We start from the raw sequence: 26,724 nt of genomic DNA, 5'->3' as shown, positions 1-26,724 counted from the left end.
TGGTACCCCGTCTATTTGCTCCTGTAACTGTAAGTAAATTGCATCTAAGTCACTAGTATCTCCGTCAGTTGGTTCAACAGGGGCATATACTACTATACCTGATACCCTGAACTTTTAGTCATAAAATGAGCAATTGGTATTTTATTATTAATACCTTCGCAGCCTAAACAAGACTTAGCAGCTTCCTTATTATCTTGAGCCCTACTTCCTGTCTATGTACCCCATCCTTCCTGCCTGAGTGAACAAATTCTATGTCACCTAATTTCATGCTTCCTACTCCTAGGATATGAGTTTCTGAAACTCCTAATAAGTCTGGACAAACTGGCTATCTCAAAATTTGTGTCGGACAAATTTGAGGAAAAGAGGACGTGAGGAGGGGGCTCAGTTTTGACTCTTTAAATAGTCACTAAAACTTCTGATTTCACATCGATTAAGCCCTCTCCCAACTTTGTATGATCAATCCTTTCATAAAAAACTTTGTATGTTAATAATGGATAACTAGTATAATTTATAAGCCGTGCCCTGAGGGCTAAGGGCTATTTAAAAATTTGGACCTGATGTGTTTGGGAAATGAAAGGCATTGGGAGGAGGATGATTGCCCCCCAATCACCTTATACTCTCGAAAAGAGCACTAGACCTTTCAATTTTCAATCCAATGAATCCCTTTTTGAACTTCCTGCGACAACTTTTATGTGAAGTGCCTTGGTCAAAAAAAGAAAAAAACAAAAAATAAATAATACACTGCGTCCGCATCGCTCTTTACTTATGCAGCACTATTGCACTGCCTGTGATAGATAATTCATGCTGCCGTCTTTTTTTTGCAAGGCACAACTTTAGGTGATTGGGCAAAAAAAAGTACTTTAGTAAAACTACTGATTTGTGAAAAAGGTGGAAATGTAAAATAAATAACATGATATTATTTTTTTCTTCAAATCTATTAAATATCTACAGCAGATTTTCGCACACAAAATAGAATAAAAAGTAATAGCTTTTATTACGAAAAATTGAAACAAATCCTAGTAATACTCTAACGAAACAAATTTAACCTATTCTGCAATAGTAGACAAAACTCTATTTTGCCATAGTAGAATAAATTTTTATCCATTTTTTTATGTTTTGAACCCTTGTGACTATCCAAAATAGAGGATCCCAAATTGTTCCATGGTATAAATAAATAATTCCCTTTTGTATCTGAAAATAGGCCCCCCGAATATAGACGTGGAACAAGAAAATCAAATAGAACAGTAAAATGCTCATTTCTACAAAATTTCACGTCAAGCTTACAAATAGTAAGAAGAAACATTAATAATCAAAAAAATACGCAATTTACTGAATAATAGGGGCAGCAGTAAAATGTTTCACGAAAAACTTACAAAATATTTTGTATGTACCAATTTTTAATATCTGTGCCAAGAAAACATTTCACACGTTATTAAGCTTTTTATGAGTTTGTTTCTTAATTGTCCGTGTGATGTCTTGTGTTTTTAATAATGCCGAGAATAAGTTATTCCTATTCTATTTCTAAGATTATATTTTCGATAGTTCAATGTTACATTATTTCACGAGTATTGATATTGGGTATTTACATTAGCATGTTATGCTTGGAAATCATTTCAATTTTCTTCCTAAACTCTCATGTCGGGTTGTGGAGTCCGCAAAACGGTCTATTAAACTTTTTATTGCTGTTTCTGCATCGCCATTTACTTAATATCCCATTTTTTGCAGAAATTCCTTAACTCTTAGTAGTGATTACATAAAAAAAACTAGTTTTTTTAACTGAAAGTAAGGAGCGACATTAAAACTTAAAACGAACAGAAATTACTCCGTATATGAAATGGGTTGTCCCCTCCGCAATCCCTCGCTCTTTACGCTAAAGCTTTTAATTGTATTAAAAAGCAGAATTGTGGCAAAGAGTCAAACTTTAGCGTAAAGAGCGAGGGATTGCGGAGGGGACAACCCATTTCATATACGGAGTAATTTCTGTTCGTTTTAAGTTTTAATGTCGCTCCTTACTTTCAGTTAAAAAAACTAGTTTTTTTATGTAATTTCTGAACGTTTTTGAATTAATGCATGTTTGATTTTGGCTCTCCACACATAAATTATTAAAATGAAATTTGCATATTAATTCCTTTTTTGGCTAAATGGCTTTCTCTTAGTTTTGATCAGACGATTTTGAGAAATAAGGGATGGGAAAGGAGGCCTAGTTGCCATGCAATTTTTCGGTTACATAAAAAGGCAACTATAAATTTTTATTTTTAACGAATTTTTCTATTAGTAAAAAATATACGTAACTTAAGAATTATCTTACGTAACAAACTTTTATATTCTTTAATTTTTATTATGTATATGAGAGGGTTTGTACCCTCGTTAATACCTTGTTCTTTACACTAAATCGCAAGTTTTGTCCCAATTCTTTAAGAATGACCCCTGAATCAGAAAGGCCGTAGAATGAATAGTTGAAATTACTAAAAATACTATAGCATAAAGAGCGAGGTATTTATCTCCTCCTAAATACCTCGCTCTTTATGCTAAAGTATTTTTAGAACCCCTCACATGCGTAATAATCTCTGTTCGTTTTAAGTTTCAATGCTACTCTTTACTTTCAATTGAAAAAAATTTTCCATGTTTACTTTTTCATTGTTTTTTTATAGTAATTTTAGAAAATCCTGCGCCCTTTTCATTGAATTTCTGTTCCCCCATGACACATTTCTCCATGGAAAGATCCTCCCACATAGCCCCCTCCCCTCAACCCACCCCCAAAACCAAAAAAAAATCTCCTGAAACCGACTGTACACTTCCCAATAACCATTATTATATGTAAACACTGGTCGAAGTTTGTAAGTTGCAGCCCCACCCCCAGGGACTTTGGGGGAGTAAGTCATTCCCAAAGACATAGTTATTATGGTATTTGACTATGCGGAACAAAATGGCTATCTCAAAATTTTGATCTGTTGACTTTGGAGAAAAAATGAGCGTGGGAGGGGGCCTAGGTGCCCTCCAATTTTTTTGGTCACTTAAAAAGGGCACTAGAACTTTTCATTTCCGTTAGAATGAGCCCTCTTGCGACATTCTAGGACCACTTGGTCGATACGATGACCCCTGGGGAAAAGAAAAAAAAACAAAAAAAAAAAACAAATAAACACGCACCCGTGATTTGTCTTCTGGCAAAAAATACAAAATTCCACATTTTTGTAGATAGGAGCTTGAAACTTCTACAGTAGGGTTCTCTGATACGCTGAATCTGATGGTGTCATTTTCGTTAAGATCCTACGACTTTTAGGGGGTGTTTCCCCCTATTTTCCTAAATAAGGCAAATTTTCTCAGGCTCGCAACTTTTGATGGGTAAGACTAAACTTGATGAAACTTATATATTTAAAATCAGCATTAAAATGCGATTCTTTTGATGTAGCTATTGATATCAAAATTCAATTTTTTAGAGTTTTGGTTACTATTGAGCCGGATCGCTCCTTACAGTTCGTTACCACGAACTGTTTGATTCTTCAACAAATACCAGAAGACACATTGCCATTACTACTTTCTTCCTTTAATGGTTTAAGTTCAACAGCGAACCCCTTAGGGCCAATTGCATGTTATGTCATAGGGAATGTTTTATAGGAGATACAGGAGATACAAGCGTCATAACAAAGGGCTTTGACTATTACGTAATAGGACGTGTAAGAGTCCACTAGTCAAGCAGGGAAAGTTTCTTAAGCCATTCTTTTTCAAGACGTTTATTCAAGACGTTTCAAGACATTCCAAGACTTTTATTAAGACATTTCTCTTCAAGACGCTTCGAGACATTTCAAGACAACCCAAGACGTTTTTTTAAGACATGTCTCTTCAAAACGTTTCAAGACATTTCAATACATCCTAAGACATTTTCTAAGACATTTTTCTTCGAGAACTTTTTCCAAGACGTTTCAAGACATCCTAAGACGTTTTTAAGAACTTTTTTCATCAGGGCATTTTTCTTCATGATTTCTATAGCTCTTACGTAATAGGAGAATGTTTACTTATGCTAAGGATAACGAAGTCACTCGTGACTTGTTTTTACAAGCCTCCGTGGGGGGCTCCTACTTGTAACTGGTAGGACGTATACGTGGGTATTACATAAGGAAGGTGCATAAATCGAATGTTGCATAATTTTCGAAGAGATTTCATTTTCCTTCAGTGTGTTTTTATCAGGAAACCTTTATATTTTAAGGATTTTTGCCCGCATTAGGATTCGAAAGAGCATTCTCATCCAATAGAATGGAGCCCTACACAGCTGGACCAGCAATATATTCTTATTATTTTAATTTAAGAAATAAATTCTACGAAATAAATAATTAAACCCATGGCGAAATCCATGTCCCGCTTACTAGTGTGATTAAGCTATCGCTTACGTGTTTATTATGAATGCAATAATTGAGATGAAGAGGGTAAAATCGATTACTTGAAATTGCTTACACTTTGTATGCACCCGCATGCCAAGTAATGAGTGTTATCAGACACTGTTATCAGAGATGAAGTAAAAGCGATAGTACCATTATGGCTAAAACACGATTCACCTTAATACATTGACCAAAAGTTTTTTTTCTTCTTTACTACACAGAGTTTTGCCCTTATATTAAGGGCGTTCTTGAATGAGCATACCTATGCACATAGGCTACAAGATGCTTAGATTTCATTAGTGCAATTGTAACCTGAAGCATACAAATCTTTGTGCATACAAATTTTATTAGTAAAAGCAAATTTAAAAAGCATTAGGAAAACACAGAAAATATAGTTCAAACTCACCAATGAAAAAAAAACGTAAAAAAACCTGACATAGGGTAAAATATAAAGAAAAGAACTATGAATTAAAAAAGGTCGTGATCCTAGCAACCGATTCCAGAGGGGAGGGTTGATTTTAATGGTAAATTTAAGCCTTATTAATAGCTACTTCTGTGAGATTTTAATGACAATGCCGTATTTATCTGAGCCAAGACTATGCATCCCCGGCTGACAAGCGCAAATTTGAATAATATTTTCTCTTAGACATAATCTTGTTCGAGATAAGTTTAAGCCACATGAAGTTATTTTCGAGGGTTTTTAAAGAAAATGCCTCTGTTTTGTTTGAGTGTTAAATTTATTCCCTCCAAATTTACTCCCTCTGAAAAAATTCTTTTAACGCTTCTCGGCTGAACTTTAAACTCTAGAAAATGCTAGTCTTAATAATCCACGCTACCGTGACAGTATGTGGCTAGTTCACCTTAGCAACCAATTCCAGAGGGGGAAGGATTGTTATTCGAGATAAATTAAAACCTTGCTTAGAGTTATTATTGACGGGTCATAATGAAAATCCCTGATTTCACTGACTGGGTGTTAGATTGCAGTCACCCCACCACCACAAAAATTCATAAAACACCTCTCACCTTAACTTTAAGCCTTAGAACATGTTAGTTCAATCAATTCAGGCCACCGTGGCAATATTTGGCTACCCCAAGGCACCCCTATGATACATATTATCAATCCTAAGATATTTTCCAGATGTTTTCATGATAAAAACATGGTTTAAAACCATTGATTCATGTTTTACGTAACCAAAACCCTCCTTGATGCACTATGTCAATTCACTCCACCAAATTACACTATGAATGGTCCCATGGTACCCATTCATTTTTCCCAAGACATTTTTAGAAATTTTTTGATAAAAATTTCTGCTTTCATTCAATTGGATCGTGTTTTCGTAAGCAAACCCCTTCGCTATGCCTACCCCCGAAAAAAAGCGTCACATCATTATGTGATTATGCGGCTTAGCCCTTGTGCCACCTTTTGGCACCCTTCATCATCACTTAAGCGTTTTCTGACATTTACCTGATAGATATGTTTTTATTATATTTGTTGATATTATTTTCTTGCAGTTGCTAATCTGCGCCACACTATGACTGGCCTGCTGGCACCCTTTACCACCACCTCATCATTCCTACGATGTTTTCCAGATATTTTCTTGTTAAAAATCATGAATTAATTCCATTGGGTCTTCTTTTCGCAACCCAATCCTTCGTGATACACCTTGTCAATTCCAACTACCATGTTACATTATTACTGTCCCTCTGGCACTCTCTAGCACCCTCTCATCATTGCTAAGATATTTTCAAGATATTTTCTGGTTATAAATCACTCATTAAATCCATTACTTTATGTTTTTCAACCCAACCCTCCTTGATCCGTCATGTCAATTCACACCACCGTGTTACGCTGTTACTGACCCGCCCGTACCCTATAACACACCATCATTATTCCCAATGAAATTCTCAAATATTTTATTGTTAATAGCAAGAATTAAATCCATTGCTTCTTTGTTTTACAATTCAAACCTCCGTGACACACCATGCCAATTCACACCAGCGTGCTACACTATTACTGATCTTCTGGTACCCTTTGGCACCCCACATCAGTCCTAGATTTCAAATCTAGACATTTCTAGGTTCAAATTGAAATATAAGTAGGTTAAATAGGTTCACTTAACGTGCCCTGCTATGCTAAGTGAGCCTAAATGAACCCAACTAGAATGTAATTATTTGAATCTTGATAGATTCCCACTTAAACTCTATTTCTCTAATTCTAAAAACTTGAGATAGTCAGAACGTGTCGTCATCTATGAGTGAAATTGAATGGATGGCAGCAGTAGGAATGTGACTTTTTGTAAGAACAATCGCTGATTTTGTAGAATGTATTTTTGTTTCGTAGGAATTATTTTTGGCTTTGTAAGTAGTATTTTTTTGTGTTGTAATATAGAATTTTCATTGTTTAGGATATTTTTTTGTTTTGTAGAAATTGTTTTTGTTTTGTAAGACGTATATTGTATTTTATAAGAAGAATTTGTGATCTATTTTTTAAGGAAAATTTTTGACCTTTTAGGAAGCATGCTTATTTTGTTAGGATTGTTTTTGTTTTGTAACAAGTATTTTTTATTTCTTAAAAATAGCTAGGGATTATTAGGATGTATTTCTATTTTGTAGAATTTTTTTCTGTTTCGTAAAAATTATTTTGTATTGTGTAGTAAGAATTTGTGATTTCTAGGGATGTTTTTTTGTTTTGTAAGAATAATTTTTTGCTTTGTCAGAAGTATTTTTTGTTTTGTAGGAAATATTTTGTATTTTGTAAGAAGAATCAACGATTTTTTTGGGATGTTTTTTTTCGTTTTGTAAGAATCATTTTATTGTTTCGTAAGAAGTGTTTTGTATCAAGTAAGACGAATTCGTGATTTCTCGGGATGTATTTTTATTTTGTAAGAATGATTATTTGCTTTGTAAGAATTATTTTTTTGTAACAAGTATTTTGTATTTTGTAAGAAGAATCACTGACATAAGTATTTTATTATTTTTTATTAGTATTTATTATTTTTTAATATTTTTTATTTCTTACGAAGTATTTTACCTGATGTGTGAAGAATTGTGATTTTTTAGGATATATTTTTGCTCTATAAGAATTATTTTTTGTTTTTTAAGAAGTGTATTGTATTTTGCAAGAAAGAATTTGCGATGTTTTGGGGTGTATTTTTATTTTGTAACAACCTTTTTCTTTCATAAGATGTATTTTGTATGATGTAAGAAAACTTTGTGATTTTGTAGGATATGTTTTTGTTTTGAAAAAATTATTTTTTGCTTGGTAAGAAATATTTGCTTTGTTTTGTAACAAGTACTTTTTTGTAAGAATTATTTTGTATTTTTTTAAGAACCATCTCTGATTTCTTAAAATTTAGTTTGTATATTTTAAGAACAGTTTGTGATTGTTTAGGATGTTTTTCGTTATTTAAAAATTAAATTTGCTTCGGAAGAAGATTTTGTGATTTCTTAAGGTGCATTTCTGTTTTGTAAGAAGTATTTTTGTTAAGCTAGTACCGGTGGGTCAGTAATAGTTCGGCACGGTGGTGTGAATTGAAATAGTGTGTCACGGAGGGTTGGGCTACCAAAAAATGAAAAATGGATTTGATGCGAGATTTTTAACAAGAAAATATTTTTAAAGTGTCTTGGGAATGATGAGAAGGTGCTAGATACCAGAAGGGCAGTAACAGTGGGGCGTAATGGTGTGAATTGAGACGGTGCATCAAGGAGGGCTAGGTTGCAAAAACATAAACCGATGGATTTAGTGTGTGATTTTAAACTAGAAAATATCTGGGATATGCCTTAGGAATGATGAGGTGGTTGTAGAGGGTGCCAGCGAGCCAGTCATAGTGTGGCAAAGATTAGGAATTGTCAGAAAATAATATAAATAAAACAAAAAATGTATCTATCGGGGTATTCAAACGTCAGAAAAAACTTAAATGGTGATGATGGGAGTTGAAGAATGGCAAAATGGGCAGCCGTATAATGCAATGGCCGTGTGAGGTGTGTTTAATTTTTTTTTTTTGGGGGGGGGGTATACCACGAAGGGGTTTTCTTAAGGAAAAACACGGACTAATGGAGTTAAAGCTCAATTTTGCATTAAAAAATGTCTGAAAGTGTCTTAGGAATGATGAGGGTTTTCAGAGGACCAGTCATAGTGTGCAACGATGGTTGTGAATCGACTTGGTCTAAAACGGATGGTTGGGTGGCAAAAAACATGAAGCAATAGATTTAATGCATGATTTAACAAGAATATATCTGGAAAATATGTTAGGAATGATGAAGGGGTGGTAGAAGGTGCCTGTGGTTCAGTAGTAGTTGGCATGGTGGTGTGAATTGAATGGTGTGTTACGGAAGTGAAAAAACTTGAAGCAACAGATTTAATGCGATATTTTTAACAAGGAAATATCTTGAAAATATTGGATTCCTGGATTCCGGATTCTGAAAAATCCGGAATGATGAAGGGGTACTAGGGGGTGCCAGAGGGGTAGTAACAATGTTGCGCGGTGGTTTGAATTGAAATGGTGTATCATGGAGGGTTGGATTGCGAGAACATGAACCAATGGATTTAATGCGTGATGTTTAACTAGAAAATGTCTGGGAAATGTCTTGGAAACGATTAGGCGGTTTTGGGGTGATGGCTTCACGAAGGAGTTTTCTTGCGGAAAAATACGAGCCAATAAAGGTAAATCATAATTTTTTATAAAAAAATGTCTGAAAATATTTTAGGAATAATTGGGAGGGGGGTTGGCTTTTCAGGGGACCAGTCATAGTGTGTGACGGGTGCGTGATTTGATCTGGCGTATCACGGAGGGTTGGCTTGCGAAAAACATAAATCAATTAATTTAAATCATACTTTTTTTTATTAAAATATCTGGAAAATGTCTTAGGAGCGATAATACTCACCTTAAAGGTGCCATGGGATAGCCACAATTTGCCACGGTGGCATGAACTAACATGCCTGGACTAACATGTTCTATACCTTAAGATAGATAATATGGAAGCTTTTAAAGGAATTTTTCAGCAGTTGGGTGACTGAAATCTAACACCCAGTCAATGAAATCAGGGATTTTGATTATGAACCCTCAAAAATAACAGTTAATAAGGTTTAAATTCATTTCTAATAGCAACCCCTCCCCGTCTGGAGTCACAGTAGTGGGAATTTTTGGGATGGACTTTTTCTAGAGTTTAAAGACAAGTTTAGAGGTATTAAAAGATTTTTTCCGAGGTGGAGTGAAGTTTAACGCTCAGTCAAAGAAACGCAGTGTTTTCATTAAAAGCCCTCAAAAATACCTTTGTGTGGCTTAAATTTACCTCTAACGGGAATACGTGAAATTTTAAGAGAAAATATTAATCAAATGTGGGCTTGTCAACAGGGGGTGCATAGTCTTGGCTCAGAGAAACAAGGTATTTCCATGAAGGCTGTCAAAAACACCTTACACCATTACGTAAAATTTGAAGAGAAAATATTATTATAAGAGAAAATATCTTAATATACCTTAAATTCGCTTATAACGAGATTCTGTGAAATTTGAAGAGAAAATATTATTCAAATGCGAGCTCTCAGAAATAGCTCTTAATAAGGCTTAAATTTACTTCTAACGAGATTATGTGACATTTAAGAAAAATTTTTATCCAAATGAGCGCTTTTGAACCAGGTTGCAAAGTCTTGGCTCAAAGAAAGACGGTATTTTCATTAAAAGCTCTCAGAAATATCTCTTAATATGGCTTAAATTTACTTCTAACGAGATTATATGAAATTTCAAGTGAAAATATTATTCATATGTTCGCTTGTCAACCAGGAATGCATTGTATTGGCTCAAAGAAACTATTTATTTTCAGTTATAGCCCTCAAAGACATCTTAATATGGCTTAAATTTACCTCTAGCGATATTATGTGAAATCTGTAGAGAAAAAAATCAAATATGGGCTTTTCAACCGGGAGCCCTCAAAAACATCTTAATATGGCTTAAATTTACCTCTAGCGATACTATGTGAAATCTGTAGAGTAAAAAAATCAAATATGCGCTTTTCAACCGGGGTAAAAAACGGTAACTTCATTAAAAGGTCTCAGAAATAGCTCTTAACAGGGCTCAAATTTACCTCTAATATCAACCCTCCTCTCTGAAATTGGTTGCAAAGAACCCCATCTCTCTTTAATTCATGGTTCTTTTGTTTGTATGTTATCCTATGTTCAGTTTTTTATGTATTGTTTTTTTCGTTCTTGAGCTTTAACAGCTTTTTCTGTGTTTCAATGATTTTTGTAAATTTGTTTTTATAAATACAATTTGTATGTACATAAGTTCGTAATCTTTAGATTTATTGATCCAGGATAAAACTTCAATATATTTCGCTAATGCAATTTAAGCATCGTGTGTCTTATGCACATAGGTATGATCATTCAAGATTCCCTTAATATAAGTTTAAAATTCTGTGTAGTAAAGGGCAAAAGGAAAACTTTTGATCATTTATGAAGGTGCACCATATTCTAGTCATAATGGTCCTCTCGCTTCTATTTCATCTTTGATAGCAATAATGTCTGATTTTCCTCCCAAAAGTATTACTTGACATGCAGGTGCATACCAAGTGTAAGCAAATTTCGTCTCTGCACCTCAATTATTGCAGTCATAGGAAACACGCAATCAATAGATTAATCATTCTAGTAAGCGGGACAGGGATTTCTCCATTGGTCATATTGGTTATCTCTTAGGATATATTTCCTGAATCAAAATAATAAGAATAGATTGTTGGTCCAGCCGTCTTGGGCTCCATTCCATTGGATAGAAATGCCCTTTTGAATCTTAATTGGGGCAAAAATCTTAAAATCTAAAGGTTCCCTGAAAAAAAACGCATTGAAAGACAATTAAATCTCTTAAAGTATTATGCAGCATCCCATGTGTGCACTGTCACGACGTAACATCTAGGTTTCTTTCCTCCGAGTTACAAGCGCGGGTACCCCACGGGGGCCTGAAGAAACAAGTCGTGTGTGAATGAGTCATGCTTAAGATAATCAAACAATCCGTTATTACGTAAGGAACTAAAGAAATCATAAAGAAACACGCCTTGAAGATCAAATGTCTTAATAAATGTCTTGGGATGTCTTGAAAAAAAAATCTTGAAGGAAAATGTTTTAGAAAACGTCTTAGGATGTCGTGAACGCAGTGTATTCATTAAAAGCCCTCAAAAATACCTTTGTGTGGCTTAAATTTACCTCTAACGGGAATACGTGAAATTTTATGAGAAAATATTAATCAAATGCTGACTTGTCAACAGGGGGTGCACAGTCTTGGCTCAGAGAAACAAGGTATTTCGATGAAGGCTGTCAAAAACACCTTACACCATTACGTAAAATTTGAAGAGAAAATATTATTAAAATATGCACTATTCAACCGGGGATGCGTACTCTCAGCACAAAGAAATCATGCATTTTAATTAAAAGCCCTCAAAAATATCTTAATATACCTTAAATTCGCTTATAACGAGATTCTGTGAAATTTGAAGAGAAAATATTATTCAAATGCGAGCTCTCAGAAATAGCTCTTAATAAGGCTTAAATTTACTTCTAACGAGATTATGTGACATTTAAGAAAAAATTCTATCCAAATGTGCGCTTTTGAACCAGGTTGCAAAGTCTTGGCTCAAAGAAAGACGGCATTTTCATTAAAAGCTCTCAGAAATATCTCTTAATATGGCTTAAATTTACTTCTAACGAGATTATATGAAATTTCAAGTGAAAATATTATTCATATGTTCGCTTGTCAACCAGGAATGCATTGTATTGGCTCAAAGAAACTATTTATTTTCAGTTATAGCCCTCAAAAACATCTTAATATGGCTTAAATTTACCTCTAGCGATATTATGTGAAATCTGTAGAGAAAAAAAATCAAATATGCGCTTTTCAACCGGGAGCCCTCAAAAACATCTTAATATGGCTTAAATTTACCTCTAGCGATATTATGTGAAATCTGTAGAGAAAAAAATCAAATATGCGCTTTTCAACCGGGGTAAAAAACGATAACTTCATTAAAAGGTCTCAGAAATAGCTCTTAACAGGGCTCAAATTTACCTTTAATATCAACCTTCCTCTCTGAAATTGGTTGCAAAGAAACCCACCTCTCTTTAATTCATGGTTCTTTTGTTTGTATGTTATCCTATGTTCAGTTTTTTATGTATCGTTTTTTTCGTTCTTGAGCTTTAACAGCTTTTTCTGTGTTTCAATGATTTTTGTAAATTTGTTTTTATAAATACAATTTGTATGTACATAAGTTCGTAATCTTTAGATTTATTGATAAAGGATAAAACTTCAATATATTTCGCTAGTGCAATTTAAGCATCGTGTGTCTTATGCACATAGGTATGATCATTCAAGAATTCCCTTAATATAAGTTTAAAATTCTGTGTAGTAAAGGGCAAAAGGAAAACTTTTGATCATTTATGAAGGTGCACCATATTCTAGTCATAAGTGTCCTCTCGCTTCTATTTCATCTTTGATAGCAATAATGTCTGATTTTCCTCCCAAAAGTATTACTTGACATCCAGGTGCATACCAAGTGTAAGCAAATTTCGTCTCTGCACCTCAATCATTGCAGTCATAGGAAACACGCAATCAATAGATTAATCATTCTAGTAAGCGGGACAGGGATTTCTCCATTGGTCATATTGGTTATCTCTTAAGATATATTTCCTGAATCAAAATAATAAGAATAGATTGTTGGTCCAGCCGTCTTGGGCTCCATTCCATTGGATAGAAATGCCCTTTTGAATCTTAATTGGGGCAAAAATCTTAAAATCTAAAGGTTCCCTGAAAATAAAACGCATTGAAAGACAATGAAATCTCTTAAAGTATTATGCAACATCCCATGTGTGCACTGTCACGACGTAACATCTAGGTTTCTTTCCTCCGAGTTACAAGCGCGGGTACCCCACGGGGGCCTGAAGAAACAAGTCGTGTGTGAATGAGTCATGCTTAAGATAATCAAACAATCTGTTATTACGTAAGGAACTAAAGAAATCATAAAGAAACACGCCTTGAAGATCAAATGTCTTAATAAATGTCTTGGGATGTCTTGAAAAAAAAAATCTTGAAGGAAAATGTTTTAGAAAACGTCTTAGGATGTCGTGAACGCAGTGTATTCATTAAAAGCCCTCAAAAATACCTTTGTGTGGCTTAAATTTACCTCTAACGGGAATACGTGAAATTTTAAGAGAAAATATTAATCAAATGTGGACTTGTCAACAGGGGGTGCATAGTCTTGGCTCAGAGAAACAAGGTATTTCCATGAAGGCTGTCAAAAACACCTTACACCATTACGTAAAATTTGAAGAGAAAATATTATTAAAATATGCACTATTCAACCGGGGATGCGTACTCTCAGCACAAAGAAATCATGCATTTTAATTAAAAGCCCTCAAAAATATCTTAATATACCTTAAATTCGCTTATAACGAGATTCTGTGAAATTTGAAGAGAAAATATTATTCAAATGCGAGCTCTCAGAAATAGCTCTTAATAAGGCTTAAATTTACTTCTAACGAGATTATGTGACATTTAAGAAAAAATTCTATCCAAATGTGCGCTTTTGAACCAGGTTGCAAAGTCTTGGCTCAAAGAAAGACGGCATTTTCATTAAAAGCTCTCAAAAATATCTCTTAATATGGCTTAAATTTACTTCTAACGAGATTATATAAAATTTCAAGTGAAAATATTATTCATATGATCGCTTGTCAACCAGGAATGCATTGTATTGGCTCAAAGAAACTATTTATTTTCAGTTATAGCCCTCAAAAACATCTTAATATGGCTTAAATTTACCTCTAGCGATATTATGTGAAATCTGTAGAGAAAAAAAAATCAAATATGCGCTTTTCAACCGGGATCCCTCAAAAACATCTTAATATGGCTTAAATTTACCTCTAGCGATATTATTTGTAATCTGTAGAGAAAAAAATCAAATATGTGCTTTTCAACCGGGGTAAAAAACGGTAACTTCATTAAAAGGTCTCAGAAATAGCTCTTAACAGGGCTCAAATTTACCTTTAATATCAACCTTCCTCTCTGAAATTGGTTGCAAAGAAACCCACCTCTCTTTAATTCATGGTTCTTTTGTTTGTATGTTATCCTATGTTCAGTTTTTTATGTATCGTTTTTTCGTTCTTGAGCTTTAACAGCTTTTTCTGTGTTTCAATGATTTTTGTAAATTTGTTTTTATAAATACAATTTGTATGTACATAAGTTCGTAATCTTTAGATTTATTGATCCAGGATAAAACTTCAATATATTTCGCTAGTGCAATTTAAGCATCGTGTGTCTTATGCACATAGGTATGATCATTCAAGAATTCCCTTAATATAAGTTTAAAATTCTGTGTAGTAAAGGGCAAAAGGAAAACTTTTGATCATTTATGAAGGTGCACCATATTCTAGTCATAAGTGTCCTCTCGCTTCTATTTCATCTTTGATAGCAATAATGTCTGATTTTCCTCCCAAAAGTATTACTTGACATGCAGGTGCATACCAAGTGTAAGCAAATTTCGTCTCTGCACCTCAATTATTGCAGTCATAGGAAACACGTAATCAATAGATTAATCATTCTAGTAAGCGGGACAGGGATTTCTCCATTGGTCATATTGGTTATCTCTTAGGATATATTTTCTGAATCAAAATAATAAGAATAGATTGCTGGTCCAGCCGTCTTGGGCTCCATTCCATTGGATAGAAATGCCCTTTTGAATCTTAATTGGGGCAAAAATCTTAAAATCTAAAGGTTCCCTGAAAAAAAACGCATTGAAAGACAATGAAATCTCTTAAAGTATTATGCAACATCCCATGTGTGCACTGTCACGACTTAACATCCAGGTTTCTTTCCTCCGAGTTACAAGCGCGGGTACCCCACGGGGGCCTGAAGAAACAAGTCGTATGTGAATGAGTCATGCTTAAGATAATCAAACAATCCGTTATTATGTAAGGAACTAAAGAAATCATAAAGAAACACGCCTTGAAGATCAAATGTCTTAATAAATGTCTTGGGATGTCTTGAAAAAAAAATCTTGAAGGAAAATGTTTTAGAAAACGTCTTAGGATGTCGTGAAACGTCTTGAACAGAAGTGTCTTAAAAACGTCTTGGGATGTCTTGAAATGTCTTGAAGAAAAATGTCTTTAAAAAAAGCCTTGGATTATCTTGAAACGCCTTGAAGAAAAATGTCTTAGAACTTTTTGGTATGTCTTAAAATGTCTTGTCAAGACGTTTTGGAATGAAACATCTTACAAAAATTTCCTGCTTGACTAGTGGAATCATCCTATTACGAAACAGTCAAAGCCCTTGTATATATATATATTAATCAAAAGTAAACAAACTTCAGTACATGACAATAAAAGTAAACTCTCTCTGCTACGCAAAAGACTCCTGCATCTCCTAAAAACATTCCTTATGATGTAACATATACCTTGTCCTGAGGAGGTCTTCGGGAAACTTAAATCTTTAAAGGAAGTAAGGAGAGTACTGGTTATGTGTCTTCTGGAATTTGTTGAAGTATCACTACTGGTCTTCTTTCATCCAGTCCAAAAAATATTATTTTCTCGAAGCGAAAGTGCGATCCACAGTTTTACTAATTCTAATTAGAAAAAAGAACTAATTTTTGCTTATTTTCAATCAATTTGTTAATTTGTATATGTGTTACGCTAATTGGTGTTTTTCAAAGAAAGTTGGTTTTTAAGGGCATTTGGTATCTACCTATGACATATAGCGATCACACATTTTGTCTGTCGGTCTGTCTGTCGGTCTATTGGTCCTGGTTTTACTAGTTCGGGAACTTTCAGATAAGCTAGGACGATGAAAGTCGGCTGGCGTATCAGAGACCAGACCAAATTAAATTAGAACTATCCATTTCCCCGATTTGACCATCTTGGGGGGGGGGGGTAGTGGAAGGACCGGATCTGCTCTCCTTAGGGAAGTTGTAGAGGGAGGGAGGCTAATTCGGAAAAATGAGAAAAATCAGGTATTTTTAGCTTAAGAACGGGTGATCAGAAGTTAATGAAATATGACATTTAGAAGGACTTCGTATCTCAGAGCTCTTATTTTAACTCCCGACCGCATCCGGCGAAAATAGGGGGAGTTGGAGGGGGAACCGGAAATCATGGACAGCGCTTAGAGTGAAGAGATCGGGATGAAACTTTGCAGGAAGAATAAGCACATGTCCTAGATACTTTATTGACTTAACCGGACTCGATCCGCTCTCTTAGTTGAGTTGGGGGGGGGTGGAATATAATTCAGTGGTTTGGAAAAATTAGGAAAAAACTTCTAATTTACGAAAAGGTGATCGGATCTTAATGAACTTTGATATTTTCAAGAGCCTCGTGTCTCAGAGCTCTTTTTTCAGATTCTGTCAGGATCCGGCGACATTAGGAGGAGTTTGGAGGGAAATCACAAATTTTGGAAAGCGCTTAGAGTGGAGAGATTTCGATGAAACTTCGTGTGAAGAATAAGCACGAGTCCTAGATACGTGATTAACATCACCGGACCGGATCCGCTCTCTTTGGGGGAGGTGGGAAGGCTGGGTAAATAAGTTAATTCAGAAAAATTTGAAAAAATCAGGTATTTTTAACTTACAAACGGCGATCATCTTAGTGGAATTAAATATTTAGTAGGACCTCGTATCTCAGAGCTCTTATTCTAAATCCTGAAAGGATCTGATGAAACTGGGGGGAGTTGGAGGGGGAAACTGGAAATCTTGGAAAATGCTTCGAGTGGGTAAATCGGGACGAAACTTGGGGAAAGAATAAGCACAAGTCCCAGATATGTGATTGACATAACCGGACCGTATCCGCTCTTTTTGGGTGATTTGGAGGGGGGTAGATTTCCTGTGTTTTGGTGAGTTCGGTGCTTCTGGACATGCTAGGACGTTGCAAATTGGTAAAGGTATCAGGGACCTGCAAAAATTGACTCGATAACAGTCGTTTTCCCGATTTGACCATCTAGGGGAATGGCTGGAGGGAGGGAAAATCGTGGAAATTGAGGAGTGTTTATCTTACGAGTGGGTGACCGGATCTTGAAACTTGATATAAAGAAATATTTAATGTCTCAAATGCTCCATTTTCAATTCGGATCAGATCTGGGGATATAGGGGGATCGAGGGAGGAAATGAAAAATATTGGAAACTGAAAATCTTGGAAAACGCTTAGAGTGGAGAGATCAGGATGAAACTAAGTGGGAAGAATAAACACAAGTTCTAGATATGTAATTGACATAACTGGGTCGGATCCACTCTCTTTGGGGGAGTTGGGGAGGGGAGCTGATTAAAGCGGTTAATCTGGAAAAATTAGGAAAAATGAGGTTCGCTCAAAACGCTTCGAGTGGAGAGATAGAGATGAAACTTGGGAGGAAGAATAAGTACAAGTACTAGATATATGATCGACATAACCGGCCCACATCCACTCTTCTTGGGAGATTGGGGGGGAGGTTTCGTGTGCTTTGTTGAGTTCGGTGCTTCTGAACGTTCTAGGACGATGCAAAATCGTAGGTATCAGGAATATGCACAAATTGGCTTGATAACAGTCGTTTCCCTGATTAGACTATCTGAGGGAAGGGCTGGAGGGAGGGGAAATCGTGAAAATTTAGGAATGTTTATCTTACGAATGGGTGATCGGACCTTAATGAAACTTGATATAAAGTAAGATATAATGTCTCAAATACTCCAATTCAATTCATATCAGGTCCGGGGATATAGGGGGTTGAAGGAGGAAACGAAAAATCTTGGAAACCAGAAATCTTGGAAAACACTTAGAGCGGAGAGATTGGGATGAAACTTGATGGAAAGATTAAGTACAAGTTTTAGATACCTGATAGACATAACCTTACCGGATCTGCTGTTTTCGGGGGAGTTGGGGGGATTTCTAGTGATTTGGCGTGTTGGAGAATAAGTACAAATTATAGATATGTGATTCACATAAGCAGACCGGATCTAACCTCTTTGGGGGAGTTGGAGGGATTTTTAGTGCTTCAGCAACTTTGGTGCTTCTTGACGTGCAAGGATGATGAAATCCATATCTCTAGTACCGAGTGTAATTTTAGGTGTCAACCTCGTCACAAGTGCCAAATGAGCTCTTGGCTGTTGTTCTACCTAGGGTCTCTTTGGACTAGTATAATATTATTTTAAACACAATTTGTTCACGCCTTATTTTCCCAGCTTTCATAAGCTGAAAAAGCAAATATATATTGATCATAAAAATGTATTGATCGAAAGAGTCTATGATTCTATTCTCGCTAGTTTCATCACTTTTCATAACATGATATTGACACACCTGTTTATTGAAGCTGTCGTCTATCCTTAATTCCATTTCTAGATTATATAGAGCTCCCATATACTTTATGAAAGAAATTGACTAAACAAGCCAAAACAAATCATAATTTCAAGTCCTTTCATCAACATTTATAAGTTTAGGGGCTGAATTGTTTTTGATCTGTTTGAGGAAGATCCGCGTGTATTATTATAAAGTTTGTTAGAAAAGTTGTGTTTCTCATTTTTAGACAGTGACCTTAATTACGAAAAAAGGAAAACAAGAATCAAATTAATTAGCGATCTGTAATTTTATAATGGTAAATTATCAAATAGCACGAAAGTTTTCCATGTTTGTGTCTACTTTACTAGTTGAGGATAAAAAATGTGCGTAAATTACTTTTGTTCATTTTCTGTTCAAGAATATTTAAGTAGCAGATAAACCTTATGCTAAATAAAAAGTAAAATCTTGGTCGGAAATGACCCTTGGTCGGAAATGACACTTTAAATCCCCAAGAATGGGGATTTAAAGTGAGTGTAGCAGAATGCTTCAATAATTGTTCATATGCCAAAAATTATAGTTTTTAAAATACAATTTAAGGTTTAGCTGGATATCAAAGAGTACAATGACATTATTTTGACACTTTGGAAAAACCGTTCCCTTTATGAAAGATATTGACTGGAATATGTGGTCATTTCTTATTTTGGTGAATATAATTATGATCTTTTTGAAGAAGTTGTTAGCTCAAATCTTGAGGAGAGCATGGTATTCACAGTACTAAATAACTAAACTTAAATTTACGTCATCCTGAATTGTTCATTTTTTTCTTTACTTAAATGTTTAAATCTTTGCTTAAGTGGTTTAAATTCTTCGTCTTTTTCTGTTAAGAAAAAAAAAATGTCAGAACAACAAATATCTTCTGGAGCTCAGAACTTTAAATTGTAGGCACCATCAAATCGACAAATCGAGCAGCCTATAATCTGTTTATTCATGTCATGTATTTCAGTCAAGCAGTGAATCAGTAAATGTTTCCCTTTTGCTTGAAAACACTGACTAATCATTACTCAATATTTTCTTTGTATACTTGAAGCGGTCGCCCTGGTCTTAGGAAATCGTATTAGATGCAGCCCAAGTTTCTTTCAATAATCATCATAATTCCATTGACGTTTTCTTTCAATTTTCTTTCTATTGTGCCTTTTCTTCTTAGAAACATGTTTGTAATTGTTTCCGGTAGGATCTTATTGTAATCTTCTAAATAATGATACTCGTAACTTATTGTCTGTTTTCTAGGTCGTTAGCAGCAAAGAAAAGGAATCTGATGTTGGTGCTCTTGCAAGATTTTTGAAACTCAAAGAGACATTTGCGTCAACATTGCAAAATTCACAGAATCTGGGTAAGTTAGACTTGAAAATACTAGCGATGAAAGAATTTCCAAAATCGTTAAAATTGATCAACTAATCAAACAGTTAATGGCAACGCACTATAAATAATCAATGTAATGAAAATAGCACCATCAAACTATCGAAGCCTAAGAAGCCCCTGACAATATTTTACAGCCTATAGCTATGAATTTAAAAATTTTGTTAATCTAGTGTCATGGACGGGTGTTCATTTTAACTTTTTTTTTCCAATTGGTAATTATATACTGTCTTTGTTCAGAGATCTTTAGAAGCGGTCCTGTTTGAATGAAACTCATGGATTATGTTTTTAAGTCTTAAAGGCGATCAAAGGGCTACTGTGACCAATTCTGTGCTATTTGTTGCCAAAGCGACCATATAGGATGAGCGTGGTATTGCATCGAGATTCATGGTAGATAATTTAATCAGATAGGTTCAAATAGAAACAAAATTTGTCTCCAAAGGTTAAAAGCTACCCCCAGGGCAAGGGCTCTAAGTTATGAGTAATTGCTCAATTTATTTTGAAGATTCAGAAATACAACTTTGAAGAAAAGAAAGGTTGTTACACATTTTTCAACCCCAGACCTAACGGATATTATGGTCAAGAGTACTTTAGGTTTCTTGAAGGATATTTTGAGGAAACTTCCTCTACTTATGAGCAAATACCTATTTTCAAACCAAAAGTTTATTAGCAAATTACACTAGAAAGGTGAATATGTTATAACTTAGGGAGAAAGAACGGCACATAATTTCTATCCAAAACAATTTTCGGATCCCAAGGACCATTCCTTTATTGATCCTAGGCCAAAGGGCAAATTGACAAAATTTAATAGAAAACTGAATATATTTTTGATAAACTTTGAAATGGCTGCTGATGTGGTCATAAAAGGTCAAGGGTTCTATGTACTTTTCCTCCTCCCTATATCCACCAAAAACTGTGATCATAAAGACTGCTTTGATAAAAAATAGTCATAGAATGTTATAAGAGGGCTCTTTCAAACATAAGCAGCAAGACCACCTGCCCTTTCACTTTCTTGCCTTTTTGGCCCTGGTGTCTTCGTGACAAAACAAGATGTGCAATTGAAAGATAAAATAGGAATTCTAATGAGAGCAAGTTAAAAATGTATATAAGCATTATATTTCCTATGAAAAACCGTTGATATATTTTTTAAAAATATCTAAAGAGTAACCGAAACTCTTAAAGTCGAAATTTTGATATTAGTAGATACAACAAAAGAAATAGCTTTTTATGTTGATTTGAAATATGTAATATTTATTAAGTATACGGTTACCAATGAAAGACTAAGAGCCTGAAAATTTTGCCTGAGTTTAGAAAACGGAGGGAAACACCCTCTAAAATTATAGGATTATTAAGGGAAATCACACCATCAGATTAATCGTGTCAGAAAGCGATGTTGTAGAGGTTACTAGCTGCGAAATTTAGAAGTGGGGAATTTTGTATTTTTGCCAGAAAAATGGTTGCGTTGGTGTTTTTTTTTACTTTTATTTTTACCGGGAGCGATCATGTCAAACTAATGGTCCTATATTATCGGAAGAGGGCTCGTTCGAACGAAAATAAAGAGTTCTATTGCCCTTTTTGAGTAACCAAAAAGATCGAAGGGTACCCAGCCCCATTTCAACGTCCGGTTTTCCCCAATCACGTCAGATCAAGTTTCCGAGATAGCCATTTTGTCCAACGTAGTTAAAAGGTCCAATAACCATGCCTTTAGAGATAAAATATCCCCTCCTCCCTGGGCAAAGGTCTTTAAGTATGAAATTCGCGCATTGTTTATATGTTGTTGGGAAGTATACGTACATGTCTTCGTTGATGGGGGGATGTTTGATTTTCTGTTAGAAGGATTTTTCATGGGGAGAATTTTTCATTGGGAGAAAAGTTTCTGGGAGGGGTGAACTTTTTAGATGAAATTCTACTGCTACTACTACTAATTACAGCTCAACGTAGCAACAAGCCGCCTGAAGCCAACACAGCTACACGCGCTCTTTCTCCATCTCAATTTATTCAAAGCTGCCCTTTTTACATCCTCCCAGGAAGTCCCCAATTCCTTTAAATCTTTCTATATGACATCCTCCCACACCAACCGTGGACGACCTGCTTTCCGTTTAGCCCTAGACGGCTTGCTGAAAAACTCTTTGGTAGCCTGTCTCCTTCATTTGCAAAAGTTGCTCTAGCCATTTTAGCCTTTCTCTTATATAGCCCTAGAAAGCGGGACTGAACCACACTTTTCGTGCAGCCTACTTTTTGAAATACGTTAAGTCAGCCGAGCCGAGTACCCAAAGCATTCTTAGGTAATTTCTCTGGAAAACATATAGCAAATCTTCATCCGCTTTTCGGAACACCCTTGCTTCAGAGTCATATTTGACCAGTGTTACCACTATAGCTTCCGAAATTCTATTCTTGATTTGCAGACTAATCTTCATATTCTTCTAAACTTTTTTTTACTGTAAAAAAAAACAACAACAAAACAACACCCTGGGCCCTAGCTATTCTATTTTAAACATCTTCACTGCTCCCACCATATTTATTTACCTGAACTCACAAAACCTCTAAGAGTTTGTTCATTTTGCTCACACTTTCACCTAGGATGCTTAAATCATCTGCATAATCGAAGTCCAGGAGAGTTTTTTCTCCCAATTTGATTCCGTGGTTTCCCATTGCCTTTCTTGCGCTCTTTAAGAGAAAATTCATCAAAATGATCTATATAAAAGGGGATACAACACAACCCTTTTTAACTCCTCATTTAATACGAAACCAGCTGCTAACCTCATTTTCTACCTTAACCATAGCAGTGTTATTCTCGTAAATAGTACTACTCACTGCTTGCTCATAATCTACAAACTGAGGACCAAAGCTGTTTGATAACTCAGGCACTTCTCAAAAATTAACCTAAGAGTAAAAATTTGATCGACACAGTCTCTACCTTATCATAAATTGCACTGTTCTGTTCGTATAACTATGTTGAAAGCATCTCTTAGTCTAAAAAGTGTCATTTTACAAGTAAATTTACTACCTTTGGAGACCAGACCAATGCCTCAGTAATTTTCACACTCGCTCTTAATACCTTTCTTATGCAGTGGTTTAATTAAAGTTTTCTGAAAATCGCTAAATACTTCCCCTTTTTCAAAACCATATACATAATTTTCAGTAGCTTATTTCTAACCTCGGAGTCACCCCTTACCCAGAAACTCATTAGCCATTCTATCACCATCTGGAGCCTTATTATTTTTTGATTCCTTTAGTACTGTCGCAAAGCCTGACAAATCTTCCTTCACGTCCAAGGTATCAAAGACTTTTTCATTTTCCTTTGTATATTTTCCTGCAACTCTATCTTGGTTTAGCACAATCTCAAAATATTCCGCCCATCTCTCTTTAACTCTTTCCTTATCATTAATTGTAGCCCTGTTCCCAAGTGGAAAAATTCCGGATTGAATACTCCTTCTCAATTTATTCACATGCTAGTAAAATATATTACTATTATGCCCTCTAGCTTTATCTTCCAGATCCTCGGCAATTTTTTCCATGGCTTGCACTTCACATCTTCTTAGTTTATATTTTAATGCTTTCTTCACTTTTTTACATTTCTTTTTATTTTCATATAATCAATCACTTAGATAATTCTTTTACAAGCCCCTTCTTTTATCTATTAAACATAAAGCTTTTTCACTGATACTCCTAGATGCACTCCTAACTTTCTTCCCTAAGACACCATCAGCAACTTCAAAAATTGTTTTCCTAAATTTATTTCATCCTTATTCCACATTGTAATATTTAAAATCTCCAGTTTAGTATCCCTTATGTTCCTGGAAAATTTCTTGCAAATTTTCATCTTGGGGTCTACCAACATCATAACTTCCTGGGAGGTAGTTACCCTTCCAGAATTTCAGCTTTAAATTAACCCTAGACATTACTGGATGGTGATCTTAATCTTAAAATCAATAACATCACTCCTATATACCCTAGAATCTTGTAATGATACCGCCAGTCTTCCGTTTACAATAATATAATTAATAACGTTTGCTGTCTTACCACCATGTGAATACCATGTTCACTTATAGGGTATTTTATGACCAAACACAGTATTGGTTATATCTAGATTGTTGTACCTAGAAAATTAGTTTGTAGCCATTACTGTTTTCTTTTCCTATACCAAATTCTAGGACCCTATGAATTTGCTCCTGTAACTGTAAGAAAAACTTACCTGAGTCACTAGTATATCGGTCAGTTGGTTCTAAAGCGGTATATACTACTTTAACTGATATCTAGAACTTTATGGTCATAAAATGAGCGGGTAGTAGTATATTATTAATACCTTCTCAGCCTAAATAAGTCTTACCAGCTTCCTTATTCATTATGAGACCTTCTCCCTGTCCATATAGCCCACCCTTCCTGCTGAGTAAATAAATTCTGTATCACCTAATTTCATCGTTTTTACCCCTGGGATATAATTTTCTGAAACTCCTAATAAGTCCAGTTCAAATCGTCTGAATTTGTCTGTCAAATGTCGATACGATAGTCATTTTTTAATGACGTGGCATTCCAAGTTCCAATTTTCATATTCTTTAGATCATTGAAATTATTTTGGCCTCAGGAAAAGTAATGGTCCTCTATACCATGCAGGACGGGGACCAACGCTTGTTCCCAAGTCTACACCGAAGCACTTAAGCCGGCTTAACCTGACAGCAAGAAGTCCCTTGGACCTCAAATATGAGTAGAGGCTTTGCGCAATCCTTGGCCTATCTTTGTCATAACATGGTTTTCAGCACTTGGAGGTGCTTTTCTATCAACAAGAGTTGGAATCCTGCACAGACAGTCTCAGTTCTATTATCTCTGACTCATTATATATTAATGAATACAGATATTATGCTACTATGGGGAGGCAATCGATAGTAGATAAACTTGTTAGGAAGAGGTTTTTCAGCCCGGAAACGCAGACCAAAATAAATCAAGCCCAAAAGAATTGTCCATTAATCAGAATCCCATGCAAATGTTGTTCGTTTTATAGGCTACAATGTCCACGAGGGGCATTACTGCTCAAGTGGGATGGATTTGACCGCAATGTTCTCAGTATTGCATATGCCCCGAAAGGGTCGAGGCAGTTCTTTGCAGAGGCCATTGTCCATAGATCTGGGTCTTACGCCCTGTCACTGTTGTCCTCCTATAAATAATCCTCCCACGATGGTGTTCAGCATCACCTTGCAATTTAACCCATTACTTGGAGAAGGTTTGTAACTCAAGGGTTGCGTGCCCACGTCGGTGAGCCCCTTTGAGCGTGTATTTGAGGGGCCTTCTTCCTTTTCCACCTGTACATATTCTCCAACGTGACCATATTCTCGCATCTACTATTTTCGCCAATTAGAATTTTCTAATATTTCCAGTTGCTTGCAATTTTATAGTGTACAAAACACTATAAAAACTGAATTTATTTATAAATTTTAGTAAGGTTGTAATTCCGATAATATCCACGGAAGGCACTAGAATGTTCATTAAATAAATGTTTTCTCAAAGTGCAGTACAAAAATACGAAAATTAGCTACATTTTCTATTATAGAACATTAGAAGACGGAGTGAGAAAGGAAGAGATTTAAAAATTACAGAATGAAAGAGTTGGTAAATGTAATTTTTGTTGTTGTCTGACTACTTTTATTAATGGCTCTACCATTAGTTTAAAAACTGTGTGCATCATCCAGCACACTTTTCCCTTGTGACCCCTATGCTCTGGTACTTAAAAGATAATATTAAATTAATATAATATCAAATTGTATCCTCATGTATCCATATCTCAATTTACATAAAACTATGAAATTTCTATGAAAGCAGTATCACCTATTTTCGTGTTTTACTAATATTGATAAACTTTGAAGGTCATAGCTACCTATAAATGAGGGTTTATAGTTAATTAAAGAAAATGTAGAGGGGAATGCATTGAGTTAATTATTGGGCTGGAAGTCTTCTGATAAATTCATAAAAAAAAATTACTCGTTGCAACTTGTTGCAACTAGTGCAACTTTTACAAATAATCGTTTCAAAGTGTAGGATGAAACATAAACGAAATACCTGCATCTTCTAAGATTATATATAGAAAGACATATTGTGCTGGCTAAGAGAAAGAGACTAATAAGGTGGCTACTTTTCTAATCTCGCTGCTTGAAAAATACGTTTCCCAAAAAAGCTGTGAAGCTCAAATAACTCCTTTTGTCATTTTGATTACATCTACAAACTTGCCTTGTCTCTGTTGGCTGCAGATAAAGGGTTATAATTGATTAAGCATATATTGGTGAAACCATTCTGAATATATGCTTATGGCGATAAAACAAGCTTTCCACCAAATGCACAAGCTGTATTATATGGAACTTTGGGCTCGCCCCTTTATCGTTCACAAAAACAAAAAGATAAATCTGAGGATATACATTAAGAAATTGAAATTTAATAATACCTACTGTTTAATTTAAACGAGGTACTGTTATAACTTCACAGTACATTCTTGGCGCTCTGATATTCATAAAGAGAGACATCATAATAGTTCAAGAGTAAATTGACACAGTTCTGTTAACCAGATGGGCTACCATAAGGCCTACTATAGCCAAATAAAATCGGTAAGAAACAAAGAAGAAAAAAATAATAAATGAAAAATAAAATCAAATAATTGAGAAAACCGAGGGTAGTGTCAGCCAGTGGAAAAATCTG

At 35.1% G+C, this 26,724-nt stretch overlaps 1 protein-coding gene across 8 annotated transcripts in view; it reads left to right on the top strand.

Annotated features, from left to right (window-relative positions):
* Positions 1-26,724, top strand: part of LOC136033052 (uncharacterized) — a 342,211-nt gene that overhangs the window by 23,187 nt on the left and 292,300 nt on the right. For all 8 annotated transcript variants that reach the window (XR_010618844.1, XR_010618843.1, XM_065713633.1 and 5 more), the window contains exon 3: positions 19,915-20,017. Coding sequence is in view for 6 of the 8 variants with exons in the window: in XM_065713633.1 (XP_065569705.1) it covers positions 19,915-20,017 (103 nt within the window). In the remaining 2 variants the exon portion in view is untranslated. The remainder of the gene's footprint in view (positions 1-19,914; positions 20,018-26,724) is intronic.

Source organism: Artemia franciscana, chromosome 11, assembly GCF_032884065.1.
Source record: "Artemia franciscana chromosome 11, ASM3288406v1, whole genome shotgun sequence".
In the NCBI taxonomy this organism is placed as follows: domain Eukaryota; kingdom Metazoa; phylum Arthropoda; class Branchiopoda; order Anostraca; family Artemiidae; genus Artemia; species Artemia franciscana.
This window is presented reverse-complemented; position numbering and strand designations above follow the sequence as displayed.